The sequence below is a fragment of the Phoxinus phoxinus genome (assembly GCF_949152265.1).
Source record: "Phoxinus phoxinus genome assembly, chromosome: 13".
In the NCBI taxonomy this organism is placed as follows: Eukaryota; Metazoa; Chordata; class Actinopteri; order Cypriniformes; family Leuciscidae; genus Phoxinus; species Phoxinus phoxinus.
Genome location: NC_136888.1, coordinates 10,605,662 through 10,625,761, shown reverse-complemented (window position 1 = coordinate 10,625,761; position 20,100 = coordinate 10,605,662). Strand labels below are relative to the sequence as shown.

At 38.0% G+C, this 20,100-nt stretch overlaps 1 protein-coding gene across 1 annotated transcript; it reads right to left on the bottom strand.

Annotated features, from left to right (window-relative positions):
* Window positions 1-44: 44 nt before the first annotated feature.
* akap12a (A kinase (PRKA) anchor protein 12a) lies at window positions 45-15,242 on the bottom strand. The gene is made up of 4 exons (XM_079632082.1): window positions 14,868-15,242; window positions 8,378-8,477; window positions 1,387-8,202; window positions 45-1,306 (listed from the first exon to the last, which is right to left on the bottom strand). The coding sequence occupies exons 1-3, from the start codon at window positions 14,976-14,978 to the stop codon at window positions 1,427-1,429; spliced, it is 6,987 nt and encodes a 2,328-aa protein (XP_079488208.1). The 5' UTR covers window positions 14,979-15,242; the 3' UTR covers window positions 45-1,306; window positions 1,387-1,426.
* Between the last annotated feature and the right edge of the window lie 4,858 nt (window positions 15,243-20,100).

Genomic DNA, 20,100 nt, shown 5'->3' with positions numbered 1-20,100 from the left:
CCAGCGTTTTAGCGAGTTGTCTTATAAATCATAAACCAAACATTGGTGAAGTATATTTTTTTATTATATTTTTTTATAAAAACTTGAAATATAATTTGTATTAAACCATACATTTTGAAATGTTTCAAAACACAAGAACAATACCATACTCTTGTATTTAGTTGATTGTTAATATTACAGCTTATTCAAAGATGCATATCCTGTATAGTCAGTCTGTACAGATGTTTCAAACACTTCCTTCCTAGGAATATATTAGAATAAGTTAAAATGTTGATATCAATAACTTTAAGGGCTTATTATGTCAGGCCAGATGCTTTCAAACCCTCATAATACAGCAAGCCAGCTTGTATAATATTAACAAAAATGCAAAATAGTTTAATGATCATATGGAGTACAGTGCATTGATCTTCATTATATGTAACATTTATATAAGTGCTTCTCTGGGGGGACAAGCCAGTAATTGCAACATTAGTTTGCATGCTTTTGATGCTAACAATAATCACACTTTCTTGAATTGGTTGTTTCTGTAAATTAAACATAATTTGTAACAATAGCATATTGCAATGGACAAAAAAAAAATAGTTTGATCAGATTTTGACTTTGTAAAACAAATTAAACAATCTGTCAGTTACAGATTAAGTGACTGATTCTGACCAAATATTGTCTAAACCTCTTTGATCAAACGTGATTGTGAAGTTTAAAATTTCAGTGCTTATAGCTTTGGTAAAGTGTACATCATGTTTAGAATATCATAGAAATTCCTTCCAGAGGTATAACAAGAGGCATATAATGGTTTAAAATAAATTGACCTTTGACCTCTTTATTATTTAATTAGTACATATCTTAACACACCAAGCAACTGCATTTGCCTTCAACAATGACAATCATTTCCCTAAATTAAACATGCCAAACTTTCAGGATGTATTGCATGTGTACAAATGTTTTATATTTTATATCAAAACTTTTAATTTTAGATATGCGTGATATGATGTGTGATAAGCTTACTCTAATGTAAGAATCAGCATATAAATAATGCATTGACAAATATGCTTAGTATGAATATGACAAAGTAGCTGCTTTTCAAGGGTTTCATATGTTGACATATTTTCTGTCAAAGAAAATAAAAAGTGTAGTGATTGATCAAAGAACAGCTTATCTACTGAACAGCTAAACGTAATAGAAATGTAATGATGCAATTTTATTTCTCTGTGGTTTGGTCATTTCTTTGTTGTGAGAAATGTCCCAGGTGAGCACACATCCTTTTCCAAGAGTAAAAAGTTATTATCTTTCCTTGTTAAATTTGCACCTGAAATCATAAAACCATTGTTATTAATTTCAAAGAAAAAAATTCCTGGCAACTTAATGCATTACAATGAAATCACTTACTAGCTCATTAATATCTTTCATTTGGTTTAGCATGCCACTCTCAAATTGCAGCATCAGATGCTTGTTTAGCAGCCGTATCTTGGGGTGTACCATCTGTGTGTGTCACTAGACCCTGGGAATCTCCAATATTATCTACAGCATCCTCCCACACATCATCCTCCACCTCTGATTGAGGTTCTGTTGAAGTAACAGGCTCGTGCTGCAAGGAACCTGTGGCATTTTCTTCAGGTAAAATTGGTGTCTTTACCTCTTTTGCTCCCACAAGTGGTGGTTCAACATCTTCAGACACAACTGAAGGCTCTGCCTTTGCTTCCTCTTTTTCCTGTTCAACCACCTGCAACATTGCTTCCTTTACCTCTGGCGTCACAACAAAAAGCGCTGCAGCTGCCAGCCCTACAACTGGGTCAATAGCTGGTGTCACCATCACAGGGGCTAAAGCAGATGTCTGTGTTGCTGGTGTTTCTTCAACAGTAGTCACAGGAGGTGTCTCTATCACAGTCACAACTGGTGTCGCTTTTACCAAAGGCACGACTGGAGTGGTTGGTGTCTGTACTATCTGCTCTACAACCTGTGTCTGCACGGCTGGGGTCACAGCAGGTGCTACTGGAACTACAGGCACTGGTGTCTCTGCCAGAGTTTCTACTGTTGTACTTACAATTGATGTTTCTGCTGCTGCAGTCACTGCTGGTAGAACTAGAGGTGCAACTGGAGGTGCAGCTTCTTTTACAGTCACTGAAACCAGAGCTGGTGTCTGTACCACCATGATCGTAACAGGTCTTTCTACTACTGTATTTGCAGTTGGTGCTCCTACTATAGTTTCTTGTACTAGACTCACAACTGGTCTTTCTGCTATTGGAGTTACAGTTGATGTCATCATCGCTGGGGTCACAACTGGTGTCTCTGTCAGTACAACTGAAGTTGGTTTTACTACAGGAGTTTCAACTGCTGGGATCACAGCTGACGTTTCTGCTGCTGAAGTTCCTGCTGGTGTAACCGGAGTTGCTGCTTCTGTTACAATTACTGAAATCTGAGCTGGTATTTCTACCACTGGTGATGTCTCTGCCACTGCAATTGAAGATACAACAGGTGTTTCTGCTGCTGAAGTCACTGATGAAACAACTACTGGAAGTGCAATCTCTTCTACTGTCCCTAAAACCTGATGTGGTGTCTGTACCACTGGAGTCAAAACTGGTGTCCCAACCACTGCAAGTGGAGCTGACTTTAACACTGGAGTTTCAACTACTGGTATCACAACAGGTGTTGCTGCTGCTGTAGTCACTGCTGAAAAAACTACAGTAGGTGCAGTCTCTGTTACCATCACAGAAACCTGACCTGGTGTCTCTACCACTGGGGTCACAACTGGTGTCTCAACCACTACAACTGGAGTTGATTTTACAACAGGAGTTTCTACAACTGGGATCACAGCTGACGTTTCTGCTGCTGAAGTTCCTGCTGGTGTAACTGGAGTTGCTGCTTCTGTTACAATTACTGAAATCTGAGCTGGTATTTCTACCACTGGTGATGCCCCTGCCACTGCAATCGAAGATTCTGCTGGAGTTTCTACTACTAGGGTAAAATTTTGTTCTGATGCTACTAGAGTTACAGCTGATGTAGCTACTACAGAAGATACAGTCTCTGGTCCTGTCTCTGGAATTATAGCTGGTATCTCAACGACTGGTGTCTGTGTCACTGCAGCTACAGTTGGTTTTACTGATGTGATGGAAGCCAAAGGAGTTTTGATGACTTGGCTCACTGTTGTTTCTGCAAATGGGGTCACATCTAGTGTAACTTCTTCTAGAAGTACAGTTTCTGTCATTGAAGCAACACCTGGAGTCTCTGCCACAGATTTTACAGCTAATGACATTATCGCTGGATCTACAGTTGGTGACTGTACTGCTGGGATCTCTACTAGAGGGGGCACATTCGTTTTCTCTATCACAGCTGGCATCTCTGCCATTAGAAGTGGAGTTGATTTTACAGCTGTGAAAGAAACAACTGGTGTTTCTACATCTGTGCTCATAACTGCTGCTTCTGCTACTGTAGTCACAACTGCTGCACTGCATACTGAAGATGCAACCACTGTTACTAGCACTGAACCAAGATCTGATGTTGCTACCACTGGAATCACATTCTGTATGTCTACTTCTGGGGCCACAGCAGTCCTCACAATCACTGATTCAACATTTGGTGTTTCTGCTGCTACAGTCACAACTGGTGTGTTTTCCACTGGTGCTACAACCATTGACTCTTTGCCTAGGGTTACAAATTGTGTTACTTCATCTAGAGGTGTAGCTGGTGTCACTACCACAGAAACAACAGTAGGCATCTCCTCCACTTGTTCTTTGATCACTGTTGTCAACACTGACATGTCAGTGTCTATGTTTTGATTCTGTGGAGTTACAACAGAATTGAGAGTATCAGTCGTCTTTGCCATAGATGTAACCACTGGCGTTTCTACTTCAAGCTCTGTAACCACTGATCTGACAATAGGTTTCTCCACTTCCATCTCAGTTACAACAGCTGTCTCTACATTAACTTCTGTTACCACTGGCATTTCAACCTTCGGTTCTGTCACTTCAAGTGTCGCAGCTCTGAGTTCACTCATTACTTGTGTTTGTATCTCAGAAACAGAAATGTCTGGCATTTCTGCTGTAACTTCAGAGCTCAATGGTGGTTCCTGTGCTATGGGCGTTGCTTCCGTTACTGCTGGAATTTCATCTTTAATTTCTGCCTTGTCTAACTGTAACTCATTTGACAGTGTCGTTTCTATCAACTGTTCAAGAGGTTCACATTTTGGCCTACCCTCTTCATCTGCTTCATTCATGTGTTCACTCACATTACTAACTTCCATTTGTGTAGCAGTATCGTTTTGTGCCAGCACTGTGGTTGCATCCACTTCAATCACAGTCGGCCCTGAGTCATACCTTTCTGGATCTGATTTGGAAGCAACAGTCATCATAACCTTTTCTTCTGGAACTGCTGTTTCTTTCATTAATGTTGATGTCATTGCTGAGGCCTGGTCACCATCTATTGCTTCAGCATGAACTACAGTCGTTTCAGATGCATCGCCCTCTTGTTCTGTTGCCTTCGGTAGCTCTGATATTGTGAGTGCCTGTGCTACTGGTTCAACCACTGTAAGTTGTTCTTTCTCTGACTGTTTTGTTGTGTTCTCAATAATGGCAACCATCTCTAAAACTTTACCAGTCTTAATATTATCAGGGTTCACTGGTTCATTCTCTTTGGGCGGTTCTGAACTATGTTTGGTGTCTTCACTGCTCTCCTCTGTTTGAGAACCCACTATTTCTATTGGTACAGGTCTTGCTTCAACTTCTGGCAATGCTGTCTCTAGAGGTGTCAGTATGACTTCACAACTAGGTTCAAGCTCTGATGGTGTTTCTGTGTGCTCAGATACATCTTTTGAAAACCTAGGAACAACTGTGTGTTCTCTAATTTCATGAACCGTCTCTCCATTTTCAGTATCCGCATCAACAGTTATTTCAGGAGATTCATCAGTAGTATTTGTATGAGCAGAAACATCTTGATTGTCTGTTTCATTGCTTGCAGTATTTGCTAAAAGTTGCCCTTTTACAGCAAGTTCCTCTACCTCTTTCACAAAAATCATGTCCATTCTGTCACTTGCACTGTCATCCACTTTTTTACTATCCATATCTGTATCAATGTCTTCTTTATAGATCTCTTCAGCCTGCTCAATTGATACAGATTCTGGAAGTGACACCTCCTTGGCTGGCATCTGTTCTCTGGCTAATGATTCATCTACAGCTTCTGGAATGTTTTCAGCCATTTTCTCACTGATGTCCTCTACAGTCACGGCTGAATCACCTGCTAAAAAGACTGCATCCTCTGCGCCAACTTGTATTTCACAGACATCAACTTGTATTGAAACAACTTCTACTTCTAAATTGTCTTCTAACTCCAGTGTCTCTGCTACTATGTGATCTGAACTTATAATACTCTCTTTGCTTTCCAGACACTCCTCCACTGAGGTAATCATTTCAATTTCTTCCTCAGGGACATCTGAGGCTTTACTTGTAGTGGTGTCAGAAATGTTGTCTACAACGCCATGTGTCAAAGTGTCAATTACTTCAGTGAGTGCAGCTTGCTCAAACTCAGCAGGTGACAATTCAACATCTGGTAGCTTCAGCTCTTTTTCAGGTTTAGCAGCTAATGATGGTTGTTCATACACAGGTTCCTCTAACTCTGGATACAATGGACATTCTGGTTCAGGACCATGGGTGTAGTCTGACATAACCTGGTACACCCCAGCTTCACTTTGCATTGTATCAATCATTTGTCCGAGTTCAATACCAGTTGTACATTTCTCTCTTTTGCCCTCCATATGAGTCTCCTCTGATTCTTCCACTAAAGGCTCTGCCACTAATTGAATGACTTGCTCTACGTCCAGCTGAGTTTCAGTGACAGGTTCTTCTTCATTCACAATTATTTCCTGATACTCAATCTTCACATCCTTGATTTCAGCTTCATAGACCTCATATGTCTCATGTCCTGCAGCTTCAGGTTCATCTGTAAAGTTATCAGAAACTAATTCAGTTGGGACAGCATCGCTCACTTCAGGTATTGCCTCCACTAAGTGTGCAGGGAGATTCTCTTCAACAGACTCTATTTCTTGAGATACTAGACCTGTACATATTGCTGTTGCCTCAGTTTTCTTATGTGCAACAAAAACCTTTGTTTCCTCTGGTGTGTATGACTCTACAATATAAGGTGAACATGACACGGCCAGAGATTCTTGTCTTTCATCTTTTGTAGTTACTGATTGAACACTTGGAGTCATGCAGATAGATTGAATAGCTTCCTGTAGGATCACATCTGATGTTTGTACACCATATTCAGCCGACACTGGTGTAACATGTCCAGATGTCCAGGGTGATTCAGATAGTTGCGAGACTGCCGAGACCATTTCAGTAGTGTCATCCCCAATGAATTGTTCACTTGCTGATTCTGGGGCAGTGACCGCATCAGCTGTCAACTCCACAATGTCCTCAGATAAGGTGTCATCCTGTGTTGTCCACTCTGCAGATGATACTGGTGTTACAATGCTTTCCTCAATGATGCCTTCCTCTGGTATATCACTCAGTTGTTGATGTTTGCTCACAAAATCTGTGAGTTCTTCAAAGTCCTCTGATAGACCGTGTATGACTGTTGGTCCAGTGTTACTTGAAATTTTAGCTGCAATTTTGGGCACTAAGTCATTGGATGTGTCCTTTTCTAACACTTGTAATGTCATCTCTGGCTTGTCATGTTCTATTGTTATTTCAACTCGTTGTTCATTCACCTCCTTCAGACTCTCAGGCTCAATTATTTCATACTCAGACAGGGGAATGATAGCTGGGGTTTCATCATCTTCATCATCTGTTTCATTATCCTTAGAAGCCTCATCGGAGGACGTTTGTTCTTGCCTTGCTTCAGATTTTATTTTTTTATGCCCTGGAATAAGTTTCTTCATAGAAAATGAATCGTCTTTGTTCATCTCACTGTCTGAAGGTATCTGCTCAGGGGTACTACTTTCTCCAGTTCTGACCTTTCTCTTTGGGGTGACCATTTTTTTAAACATTTTCCACGTGGATCCCATTTCTCCCTCTGCAGGACTTCCTGTTTGTTCATTAGATGATGTGAGATTATCATTATCACCCTCAAAGGAACTTTCAAGAGGAGAGTCATTTGTTTTCTCATTTTCTTCTCCTTTGTCTGCCGTTTCATCCTCATTTGTTTTTCTAGCCCTTTTTTTAGAGGAGCCACCACAAATCAGTGCCTCCCAGGAAACGGTGGTTTCAGATTTCTTTTTGGACTCTTGAGGGCTTACATCAGCAACCAGCTCCTCTTCCGCAGGTTTTGGTTCCCCAGTCACTGGTTCCTCCACTTTCCCTTGCTCTGTCAATTCCAAGAATGGCTTTGGCTGTTCAGAGACTTGTTCCTCTGCCTCGATCACCTTTTCTGCAGCTTTACTTTCTCTCTGCTTTCTTGTGGAAAATTTCCTAAAAAGTCTTTTAAGTGGACTTCCTTGTACCTTATCTTTCTCTAGAAAATTCAGAAGCTCTCCTTCAGGTAACAACTTGTCATCGGCTTTCTCCACTCCATCCTTTTCTTCCTCTGATAAAATATAAGGGATATCAAGACACATGCATTTACTGTCCTCATGTTCAGCCTCATCTGCATCCATTTTCTCAATTCTTTTGAGTTCCTCTTCCTTACTCTCTTTCTGTATTTCCTCTTCTTTCTTTCTTTTTCTTAAACTGGCAAAGATACCATGTGTAAAGAATTGCTTGATTGGTGACAATTGTTCCTCCGGCTCAGGACTTTCTTTTGCCATTTCTTTATCAGGTGTGTCCCCAACATGATGTTCTACTAACTTTATGTCCGGATCCAGCTCCGTTTCATTGTCTGTTTGTTGAGAGGGTTCTGCTGCATCAGGCTGAGAAAACGCCTCACTTTTGTGAGTCTCGTCAGTCGTGTTTTCATTTGCTGCAACTGCACTGTTCTCTTGAGTGTCACTGGAGTCCTCTGAGGGACTTGCAACTCTTTCTTCTTGCTCATTTGCTTCAGTCTTTTCACATGTGTCTTTTTTTAGGGTAAACTTAAATCCAACAAATCTGAAGATTTTTTTGAAGCCAACTTCATTGATATCATTGACTTGGTTGTCCTCCTTAGGTTCTTCACCATCCGCATTGACCATCTCTGTGGTCTCATTCTTAATGTTTGGTTGAAGAGCATCAATTTCCTGAAGGTCTTCAGTTGTTTCTGTGCCATCTTCTCTCACAGTGACAAACCCTGAGCCAACTAACAAGAAAGAAAGAAAGTTCAAGAAAGTTGAGAGTGTATGCTATAAATATATATATATAGTATCAAGTATTTGTTATTGGATATTTACTACTATATAAGCACGGTTTTCATTTCAAATTGGAAACAATGAGGGAGACAATGAATTGAATAGCAAAAACATAGTGCCACCTACCATCTGCAAGTACTCTTTCCTCAAAGTGGCCATTTAATTCATCTGCATGACTCTTTGTCTTTACATTCAAATTGGAGATCTGTCCATTGTTCTGTAACAACTAAGCAAAAGACAGTACAAATTAAGGAGTGACCAACAAGTTAAACAATGGATTTAGCTATCCATCCTTATGACTCATAAAGGAACAATAAATAATGTTAATTTACATTGTACAAACGTTACACACATTCAAATAATACACAATGATGCTATAAAAATTTATTAAAGGGGTCATGACATGTTTTTTTTAAGTTTTTTTTTATTATGTTCCCTTAGGTGCAATTATAGTATTACTATGTTTTTTTTTTTTACAAAAAACTTTTAAAATTTAGTGATTTATGACCTTTTCCCACCCTGTTTCTCATCCTCTGATTCAAACAGTCTGTTTTGGGGGTGTTTCCCCTTTAAGAGTTCAGTGTTAACGCCCACTGTTATGATTGGCTAACGTCAGTGCCTATGCATCAATTATTAACACCCCCAGTCGGAACATTTGCGGATTCGGCGCAACTGTTTAGTAGCGGGTGATGCATGCGAAGCGATGGCTCTTGCAATGATAAAACCTTATATGTTTGAGCCGGAATCAGAGGAAAATGAACCATCACCACAACAGCGAAGACTGGATCAGCCCGTGTCCACATGGAAAGTGAAACTATTTTGAATTAATAAAAAAATTGTAACCCGAGACACTTGAAACCGGATTATTGTTGCATAAGTATCCTATAGCTTAATTTGCTAACAGTTTAACATTATTTAACTAATTCTAATGAAATGATAGGGTGTACCCATAGACAGTATATAAATGGGTGTACCACGGACAAAAATGCATGCACAGGCCATATTTGAAGATGCAGCATTGATAAGGCAACATTTTTAATTTTCTATCACATGTAGGCCTACTAGAAAGGCGACATATTTTCAAGATTCTCTTATACAAATGTGTTTATATTAGCCATGATAAAAAGTAAGTTTGCGTCGTCGTTGTTGAGCCCAGAATAGTCGGCACGGACTTATCTTTGAGCAACAGTTTTCTGGCAAAGCCAAGCATCATATTGGGATTTTTTTTCTCAAAACAGTCATCCTTAAATGTATAGAACAAACGCTTAAATTAACACTGCCGTGACTGGGATGTCCGCAAAAAATAAAGTGCATCCATTTTTCCCTGACGACTGGATCTTTCGGCAGCGTATTCAAAGATGTTGTTTGTCCACAGCCAGGACCAGCACATCTGCGGCATCGTAATTTCCCTGTACACAGACCCACTCGCTGTCCGTCGACTGAACACTTGTGAGGCGCGCGGCGATACGAAATGAGCGTAGTTGTCTTGCGCTTAAAGCGTAGTTGTCTTGTGCTGGAGGCGGTCATATGCAAACGCTGGTACGTCACTTCGCATTGGACGTCACTTCTTACCATGGATCCAGAACGAGCTGTATTTAGAGCTTGATTAAATAAATGATTAGTTTATAATGGGGAGGACGTCTTAAGCTATGAAACTTGCAGGACGTTTTCATGGTACAAAGACCTCTTATATACCAAAAGATCAAGGCACATTTGGTTTCTCATGTCTCATGACCCCTTTAATGTCTACTGTATCATAGTATATAGTATAAGACAATGAATAATGCACAACAACATACTCAAAAGGTTATGGTTAAAATCAGTTGGCTCAGTCAGGCCAAAAAAGTATTTGGTGACAGATTGAAGTTAAGAAATTATCCAAACATTTTTCAAAGGTTATCACAATATAATTTGACTACATTTGCTTAATGTTAACCACCTAATCACAATTTAGTTTGAAGGAGAGGTCCCTTGGGATAACTAACAAAACAAAATAAATGAACACATTCATGGAATCCGAGTATCAGATAGCTCTCCTTTGACTAAAAGCCATCTCACAGACTTCCTGTTAAACCATGGCTGACCTCATCATGTTTTACATGGAAAATCAATGCACCCAGTACAGTAAGGGAAAATTCCATCAATCCTTTGGGAATAAGAGCACTACAAATATCCCTATCCATTAATGGACACAGATTAGTACAAAACAACTGACAAACCCAAACAGAGTTGTGATATGTTGAAATAAACCGTCTTTCAAAAAACAAAAGGAAATTGCATTTTAAATTCTTAACCTACACTTTTAATACAATAAAATAATTCAGATGAACAAGAAAACAAACATCAAAGGCCAAACCAGTAATTCAATCCACATGATAAGAAGCAGTGTAGTAGTCATGAAACACTTTAAAATCTAATTTAAAGTTTAGAGTCCGAGTGTAAAAGAATATACCATATCCTTTGCCAGCCATTGGGCTTGGATCAATTATTAGGGTTACTGTTTTATTCTTGCGACTTGGCAGATGTGTATATGTGTGTGAGATTTTACCCAAATATGTCTACTCCTGCAGTTCTCATGCCACAAGATGACAGATTCTACCTCATCAATGTCTTTCTTGAAAGTAAAGAACTAGCCAAAATAAAGAAAATGTTCCATAGAATTTTCCTGAATCTGAATTCACCACAGAGAGATTTAAAATATAAACATATATGATTTAACATAAAATTAATGCAAATCTCAATAATTTGCTCTCTTAAAAACTAAGATAGACTATTTAATCTGAACTGCATGTTCACCAAACTCAGTGTATTTAGGCCAAACACCTATAAATAGGACAAAGTCACCTAATCGTCTTCCTTTCAACTTTTGACTTACTGCAGTTAAATAGCTGCAAATGAGGATATTGGATTTCTGATATTTTGTCATTTATTTTTACATAAATGACATAAATAACTGTCCCATAAATTATTTAATGGGACAGTAAAATAAACTGTGTAAATAACTAATACATTTAGAACATCAAGCAAAACACTATCATTATAATATAACTTATTTCAGAGGCATAAGAAAATCTTATCTGAAAACATCTGAAAATAGTGAGCTGCTTCCCTGTAAGAAAGATTCTCTACTAGTATGTACAGTATACAGTATGACAGTATGTGTAGCTATATATATATATATATATATATATATATATATATATATATATATATATATATATATATGTGGGTGGGTGACGTGACATGGCAGTTTTGCTGTCTTCAGTGTCAAACATGTATGAATACAAAATATATTTGCCAAAAACATTCTCAGTATTGTGCAGAACATTATGCTTTATGTGAACATATTCAACATTAAAACAGTTCATCACTGATTTTTTCACAATTTTCAAACAAACATATCAAAACTCATATGGTGTGACTGTCCGGCACTTGTTTCTCAAAGTGAGAACTTGAATAAAACTAAAAAAAATAAATGCAAAAATTCTCAAAACAATAGAGAAAAATAATACAGATGTCTATTTGTGAGCCTACTCTTTTCAAAGTCCAAGCATAATGTTTTGAGTCAGTTCTAATCAAAAAGATTTTGTCACACAAATCAAAATCATATGGTGTGACACTATTTTGGGATATTTGAACGGGCAACTGTTTTGACACCCTTGGGAAGGAGAGGACCTTCTTCAGCAATGTTGTACAGAACTAGCAGTGTTTTGGTACTGTTCAATCTGAGGTGAGTCATCATTTTTATTTTTTACAATAAATCAGACATTGTTGGCACTCTGACAAAAGTCCCACTTCCAGATGTCTTTTGGTGTGACACATTTTTTTATAAAAATGCAAAAGGAATGTTATTATTTTGTCTTAATTATATGTAAATCTATGCTGCTTTGTTATAGCTAGCATGTTGTTAGTATGCTAATGTGTAGCTACAAGACTCAAGGTTGTGCTAAGTGCAGAAAACATCATATGGTGTGACACTTCATCATATGGTGTGACATGTCTGCCTGTCACGCCATATGATTTGATTGTCACACCATATGATATGAATTGTAATTCCCTGCATATATAACAATAAATAACAAAGTCCAATGTATGTTTTGTCCTTTTAAACATTTATTTGGGTCCATCATCACATAAAAGCTGTAATTATCCACCATCGATTGTGTTTAGTTTAGTTTAGTTTTATTCGGTAATACAGATTTCTAGTTCATCAGACAGACACACAGGCTTGCCCACTAGAGAGCCCCAAGCCCAGTCAGTATAAACCCTACATATTTGTAAATTGGGCAAACCCAATTTGATGGAGTAGAAGCTAGTTATTGCAATCACTGCAGACAGTCTTGCCACTAACATATAAATCTGTCCTTTTGAAGCTCTTCTCAGGTGCTGTATTCATGTGCCCAATCAAGTGCATCAATTGGAAAGGCCCAAGCTGAGGGTTCAGACACCACATCAAGATCAGGAAGTTGTTTGTGGCTTATCACAACCTCAGCAAGGCAGTCGGTTTAATAATAATAATAATAATTTGTTACATTTATATAGCGCTTTTCTGAGACCTCAAAGCGCTTTACATAGAAGGGGGGAATCTCCTCAACCACCACCAATGTGCAGCTCCACCTGGATGATGCGACGGCAACCATATTGCACCAGAACGCCCACCACACACCAGCTTACTGGTGGAGAGGAGACAGTGACGAAGCCAATTAGTATATGAGGATGATTAGGAGGCCATGATGGACAGAGGCCAATGGGCATATTTGGCTAGGATGCCGGGGTTACACCCCTACTCTTTTTCGAAGGACATCCTGGGATTTGTAGTGACCACAGAGAGTCAGGACAGGACCTCGGTTTAACGTCTCATCCGAAGAACCGCGCTCTTTTGACAGTATAGTGTCCCCGTCACGACACTGGGGCATTAGGACCCACACAGACCACAGGGTGAGCGCCCCCTGCTGGCCTCACTAACACCTCTTCCAGCAGCAACCTGGTTTTCTCAGGAGGTCTCCCATCCAGGTACTATCCAGACTCAGCCCCGCTTAGCTTCAGTGGGAAACCAGTCTTGGGCTACAGGGTGATATGGCTGCTGATCTTGATATGGCTTTGCTACTCTCTCCAAATTTGACTGGCTTATGTACAATGGAGTCATGATTTATTTGTGGATCCACTCAGCTACACTGTATGTTCACGGTTCATATGATATAAAAAAAATGGTTGTTTTACTTATATTAACCAGTTTTGACCAGTTTTGAATTGAAATGAAATTTGATACACAAACATATGTCCACATGGTTCATACAATATAAAAAAAATGTTTGTTTTATTGTTAAATATCAAATAAATCAATACAATTTGAATATTGCCTTCCAGAATTTAAGAGTGGTTAAATATTTCCTGCCATATGAGTGATCAGTACTCACCAATAATTAGGATAATACATGGTTTGCATTGACACATGGCGACATTATCATATGGTGTGACACTATATCATTTGGTGTGACATTCCATATTGTGAAAATAACATACCTTTATTAATGATAAAACCTGAAAATGTTCATGGAATACATAGAAAATATTATCAGCAAGAGTCACAAATATTTTTATAATTTTCTAGCCAGGTTTGTCAAAATAAATTGAAAATATGTTGAAAGACTGACGGCATAGATCTCACATTGAGCAATGTTTTAGAAAATAATACACAAATTTAATTAATTTTCACAAAACTATAATGGATCACAGTTTAGTTATGATAAATGACTTTGATAAAGTGAGTAACTTAAGAAAGGTATAATCCATTTTCAGTTTATATACAATTATTTTCATGTCACACCAAATGACGATTGTACGCACTAATACAACAAATTGTCACATAAATTCTGATTCCAATTGAAAATTTTGAAACAACATATTTTTCTATAAAGATGAGAGTTAGTAGAACAAAAGTCAACAATTTTTATGCCTGTTATTTGACATTTTTGAAAAAAACACTTTTTATGGTACATATGTCACTGACCCATATATTGCTATCAGGTGTTTCTTCTAAACAGCAATGAGATTGAGATCAAATGGAGATTATAGCTACAGTCTCAACATTTTCTTATGAGAAAAGCAATGTCACAAGACATGTGTCCACTTTACAGTTTCAGAATAGATGTCAACAATGTCTCAAACTGTGCTCAAATTTGCCAAAACACCAAAGTCTGCAATCAAAACTCATATATGAAGTCACATTTCTCATTGAATGATCAGGACTAAATGAACTGCTATCCCGGTTCATTTTATGACTCTATAAATGTACTGTCAACAAATGTCTAAATTGAGTGTATTGTAGCCTATCCCTCAAGGAGAAACAAGGATAAAACATAACTGAGAAATCTCTTCTCCTAGGGTAAAAAAAGAGCAACCACTGAGCAATAATTTGATCCTCTGTCTACCAATCAAACATTCTTAACATCATATGCATGTTCTGCATTACCTCAAAAATGCTATCTAAGCAGCTCGCTATGTATTGAGATGCAGCCTGTGTGTGTCCTTAGATTCAGAGATCGTGCCTTTGAAAGTTTGTGAAGCATTTCTCTGGAAGCAGGACAGGAGACTGATTTCATGTAGCCTATTCTACCTTGTCATCGGCACTGCCGTCCCCCTGAGCCTCGCTCGCTGCTGCAGTGACAGCGAGTTCCTCCGCCTCGTCCTCCTCGCATCTGCTGCTGGATGATGCCGTAGCTCCCATTTCACAACCCTTCTCTCCTTCTCTTCGATTTCTTCCCTTTCACCCAATGTAACTGCAAAGCGAAAGGGAGGATATCCAAAGATGAGTGCTGAGCGGTGGTCGCACTCAGAAGTGATGCAGTTTGGCTCGATACAAACTCTTTTAGGACGCATCCTTCCTGCATCACATGAACACACTGGCACGCCTCGAAGGATCAATGGGAGAGAGAACGAGAGTCCTGGGATGACCGAGGGACAACCACTACAAAGAACGTATTTATCTCGTAATTATGCTTCTTCATCGCATGTTTTTATACAGTCCAATATTGGATTAGGGCGAATTAAAAGCTTGTAAAAACAAATAGCCTAAATAATATAGGCTATAGAATAACAGCCTAAATGCTTTTTAAAAATAAGACAAACGTTAAGTTCAAAGTTGAAAAAATGTGTTCTCGTGTTAGCCTACCCTTTGAGGAAAAAACACTACACAAATGTATTTTTTGGGGTAGCCTATATAATTTGTTTTTAAAGCAAATACATTGCCAATAAATATTTTAATGTCAATGTCTTAATATTAAATCCAATTAAGTAGGCTAATTAATAAGAGAACTAAAACAATCGAAGGTCAAACCAGAAATTCAATTCACATCATTCATAAATGAAAAGGGCAAAAGTATGTGGACACTCCCTAATTATCGGTTTGTAATCCCAGTGAAACTAATATTAATACTACATTGCTAATTATGTGCTTCTGATTTTCTGTTGTGAATGACAATGAGTGAATGATGACAAAGTTAGGTCCATGTAGAAATTATTAGGGCTCATGGTTCAGTTTTATCAAGGTTTTGGTACGGTTTGGAATGTGCTGTGTTCAGGGAATAAAGGACTATCAAATTTTTTTTAGGTATCATATGCACGAAAAACTTTTTTTTAAAATTTATATATATATATATATATATAACATTTGTCGTATAGATACGCACTTTCATGAGATCGGGCTGGCAGAACCGTGGGTGGAGAATGGTACGGTTAGATTTTTTACAGAGAACGTTACACCCCTAGTAGGCTATATATTGCTTGTCAAACATTTAAAAAGCATGAATTTCTCCCTTCGCTGCCATAAAAGTTTACACTCTCCTGGGAAGGCCTTCCACTAGATCTTGAAATTGGATGCAGGGATTTGATCCCATTTAGACTCAAAAGCATAAATTAAGGAGCTTGCAGATGATCCTGAAGGTGTTCAGCAGGGTTCAGGTCTGAGCTGTGCAGGCCAGTTAGTTCCTCTACTCTAAAGCATTTTTATTATTGCCATGCTGGGACAGAAACGGGCCTTCCTGCTTAATAATTAAAGCCCATCCTCTAATATTATATGATGTATAAGATATGTCCTCACAGAAATTTATTGAATAATCAAACTGCTCATTATAAGGGGGTATCCATATACTTTTCACTACATACTGTATGTGGCTCAAATCTAATAGGCCTACTATTAGACAATAACTTTTAAACAACAACTTACTGGTGGTAGAGAAATATGATGGTTGAAAACAACATGATGCTGAGCTGCTTTCCATCAGCAGAGTCCGGAGACAGCTTGTGAAATGGATGGAGCACCGCATGAACCAGAACATCTACAACAGAAAACCCTTTTCTGAATGCTGAGAATGGAAGCTTTTTGGGAGAAAGTTATTTCAGTAATCCCAAACACAAGGTAAAATAAACATTGGTGTGGCTCAAAAACAATGAAGGTGAATGTCTTACAAAAGCCCAGCCAAAGTCCTGATCTTAATCTAATTGTAAATCCATGCAGCACTATTTATGGATGTAGGATTTATTTTCAGTGAAATAAGAAAATTAAATAAAGGTCTGCAAACGTCTGCAAGACATTGTATTTTGTCTGAATTAAAATTTTAATCAATGTTTGTACACTGGAAAAAATAATAGTATATATGATTAATAATTCATGGCAACATATGTTTTTACATTACTTTAAAATTATTTCTACTTTTTTTTAAATAGTTTTTTAAATATATTTTTATAGTTATATGAGATTCAACTGGATTTTCCAAGTCAAGTCAATTGAATTTAATATAATTTAAGATTATATCACCCGTACAGACAATTTTATTATACAAATATTATATAACTTAAAATATAACTATAATTTTAAGTTGAAATATAATTTTTTAGTGAAAGCATTCAGTAATCCACCAGAAAGCGATGCTTTTTGTAAATGGACGTTACTAAGAGTAATGTGCTAAACTGAGTTTAACCTTTACCATAATATATCTGTTCTCATAGAGAAGATATTGTGTACTATGCACAATGATAGAAATGATTAAGAGTTATCATTATTATTACCTCAGCCAGTGTGAATATGTTGGAATATAGGCACAGTAAAAGAAGATTCTGTGTTCTGATGTGGTCAAACAGGGTTGGAATAACTTATAGCCATTGTAAATGGATTATGTATAGTAAGCGAAAAGCCTGTTAATTTGGGAGGAATGGAATTAAAGATAAAAATATAGATTTTGAGGCAGGCATTTTGGGCAGCACATACCCAAAAGCGGTAAAGCAGAAGGTCTGGGCAGAGGGTGAATTAAAATCAACTGACTGGTCAAATGTTATTCTGAGAAGGAACAGTCTTTATCATAATGCAATTTGAGATTAAACGAGGCCATGTGAACTCAAACATCACGAGTGTGACAAACAACCCCACATAAAACACTGCAATGGTTCTCTTATGTTCTGGATCTCTCAAAGATTTCCCTCGGAAGGCATGTTCATTAATTTCAAAGGGAGGTTTGACCTTTCACGAAAGTAGGATAATTTAAATTTCCAAAAGGAAAGACCAAAAAGACCTCTGTTGTTTAGTACCTTGACATGAATTTTGACAACTTTTAAAAGAGTAGTTCACCCAAACATTTACCCACTCTTGTGTAATTTTGAAACCCATATGAGCATCACAAAAGGATAACATGTATGATGCTCTTTTTATACAACACTGTCAAGCTGCAAAAAGGACAGGAAAAGTTACATAACAAAGTTCATGTTGCACACATCCAATAACCTGGCACAGTCACAAAGCACATGAGAAACAATGGTGTGTGGCGTCATGTCATTATGCACCAGGTTCATATTTACTTTTATGCATTTAAGCAAAGAGACTTTGCACCTCATGGTATGCATTTTATCAGTACATATTGGTTCCTCATTGGTTCTTGCTGAAGCTCAAACGTGCTGCGTAACACGAGAATGAACCTCATTGGTTCTTGCTGAAGCTCAAACGTGCTGCGTAACACGAGAATGAACCTCATTGGTTCTTGCTGAAGCTCAAACGTGCTGCGTAACACGAGAATGAACCTCATTGGTTCTTGCTGAAGCTCAAACGTGCTGCGTAACACGAGAATGAACCTCATTGGTTCTTGCTGAAGCTCAAATGTGCTGCATAACACGAGAATGAACCTCATTGGTTCTTGCTGAAGCTCAAATGTGCTGCATAACACGAGAATGAACCTCATTGGTTCTTGCTGAAGCTCAAACGTGCTGCATAACACGAGAATGAACCTCATTGGTTCTTGCTGAAGCTCAAACGTGCTGCGTAACACGAGAATGAACCTCATTGGTTCTTGCTGAAGCTCAAACGTGCTGCGTAACACGAGAATTAACCTCATTGGTTCTTGCTGAAGCTCAAACGTGCTGCGTAACACAAGAAGAATGAACCTCATTGGTTCTTGCTGAAGCTCAAATGTGATGCGTAACACAAGAATGAACTTGAGCTTCTGATGTGTTTAACATAACTGATGTGTGAGTTGATGAATGTTTGATATTGATGATATGTGAATAAAAGCCTAAATTGAATCTGACTAAAGCGATTGTGTCTCTTTAAAAAAATTGGACTAAACCACTCAATTCATATGGATTCGTTTTACGATCTCTTTATGAACATTTTGAAGCATCTGTGGTATTTGCATATTTGTAAATGGAGGGACAGAGGGCTTTTCATTAAAAAGATCTTCATTTGTGATGAACGAAAGTCTTACGGGAATGACATGAGGGTGAGTAATTAATGAATGAATTTTAATTTTTGGGTAAACTATACATTAAACACCACTGGATCATAAAACAACATTTGCTGTGATGCCTCCTTTTCGACTTCTGTTATTTAAAAAGAAATTGTGATCAATCCCAAACAAAAATGCAACCTATTTGAGACGCCCAACTGGGCCGCACATAACAAGATTGTTTTAACCAACAGAGTGAGTTTGAGGTGGGACTCAAACAGGGACACACTTCATTAGCAACATAATGAACATCAACATGAATTACTGTTGGGCCTGAAGAACAACATAATGCACATATCTGATAACTGACACATCAAGGGCAGAATAAATGTCAGTCTGCAAGCTCATTTCCTGATGCATAAATGCTATGGATCAGCCTTTGGTCATCTTTTGGAGAGAGAATTACAACATGTCTGTGGTCTGATCCCACCGAACCCAAAGGTATTGGACCCAAATCTCACAGGAAACTTGTGTCTTTCTTCAGAGCAGGAAGCGACAGTCCTGTTCAAGCTGTTCAATAACCTTTTGACTTAATCACATTCCAAAATCATGTATTTAAAAACAGAGTCTTTACAAAAAATCCATAAACATAAGTTTAAACATAAGTTGTCTGATTTATAGGATTACTTTATGTTCTTAAATGCAACATGGAAGAATATACAGCAAAAACAGACCTGACCATGAAGAATAGCATACAGTCGTTGACTTTGGAGAATCAGCAATTAAACACATAGCAACAACCCAAAACACCTTAGAAACCATTCAGCAACACCCTGGCAATCACTGAGTATTATGATGGCGACTTTTGCCCATGCAAACGCCATTAACCTTAAAAAATAATTGAAATTTAGTTTTCTTTTAGTGTTTCTGGGGAACTTCTAGATGTAGTTTGATTTATCATTGTTCATTTGAATAGACTAACCGGAGAGCTATTATTATATCTGAGAAATAACAAATTATCTATGTTTTTGTTCCTTTCTAACTGAAATGGACAGCAATTATTGAGCCAAGAAAGATGTCCAAACACATGACAAACATGAACGCTAATTCAATCAAAGGTCCTGAAACACTGAAACTGCT

Bases quoted from the DNA above. Each gene is read 5' to 3' on its own strand.
- akap12a (XM_079632082.1), bottom strand. From the start codon at position 14,978: ATGGGAGCTACGGCATCATCCAGCAGCAGATGCGAGGAGGACGAGGCG. The intron at 8,478-14,867 runs GTAGAATAGGCT...TCTTTTGCTTAG, and splicing joins ACGGCAGTGCCGATGACAAG to TTGTTACAGAACAATGGACA. The intron at 8,203-8,377 runs GTAGGTGGCACT...CTTTCTTGTTAG, and splicing joins GGAAAGAGTACTTGCAGATG to TTGGCTCAGGGTTTGTCACT.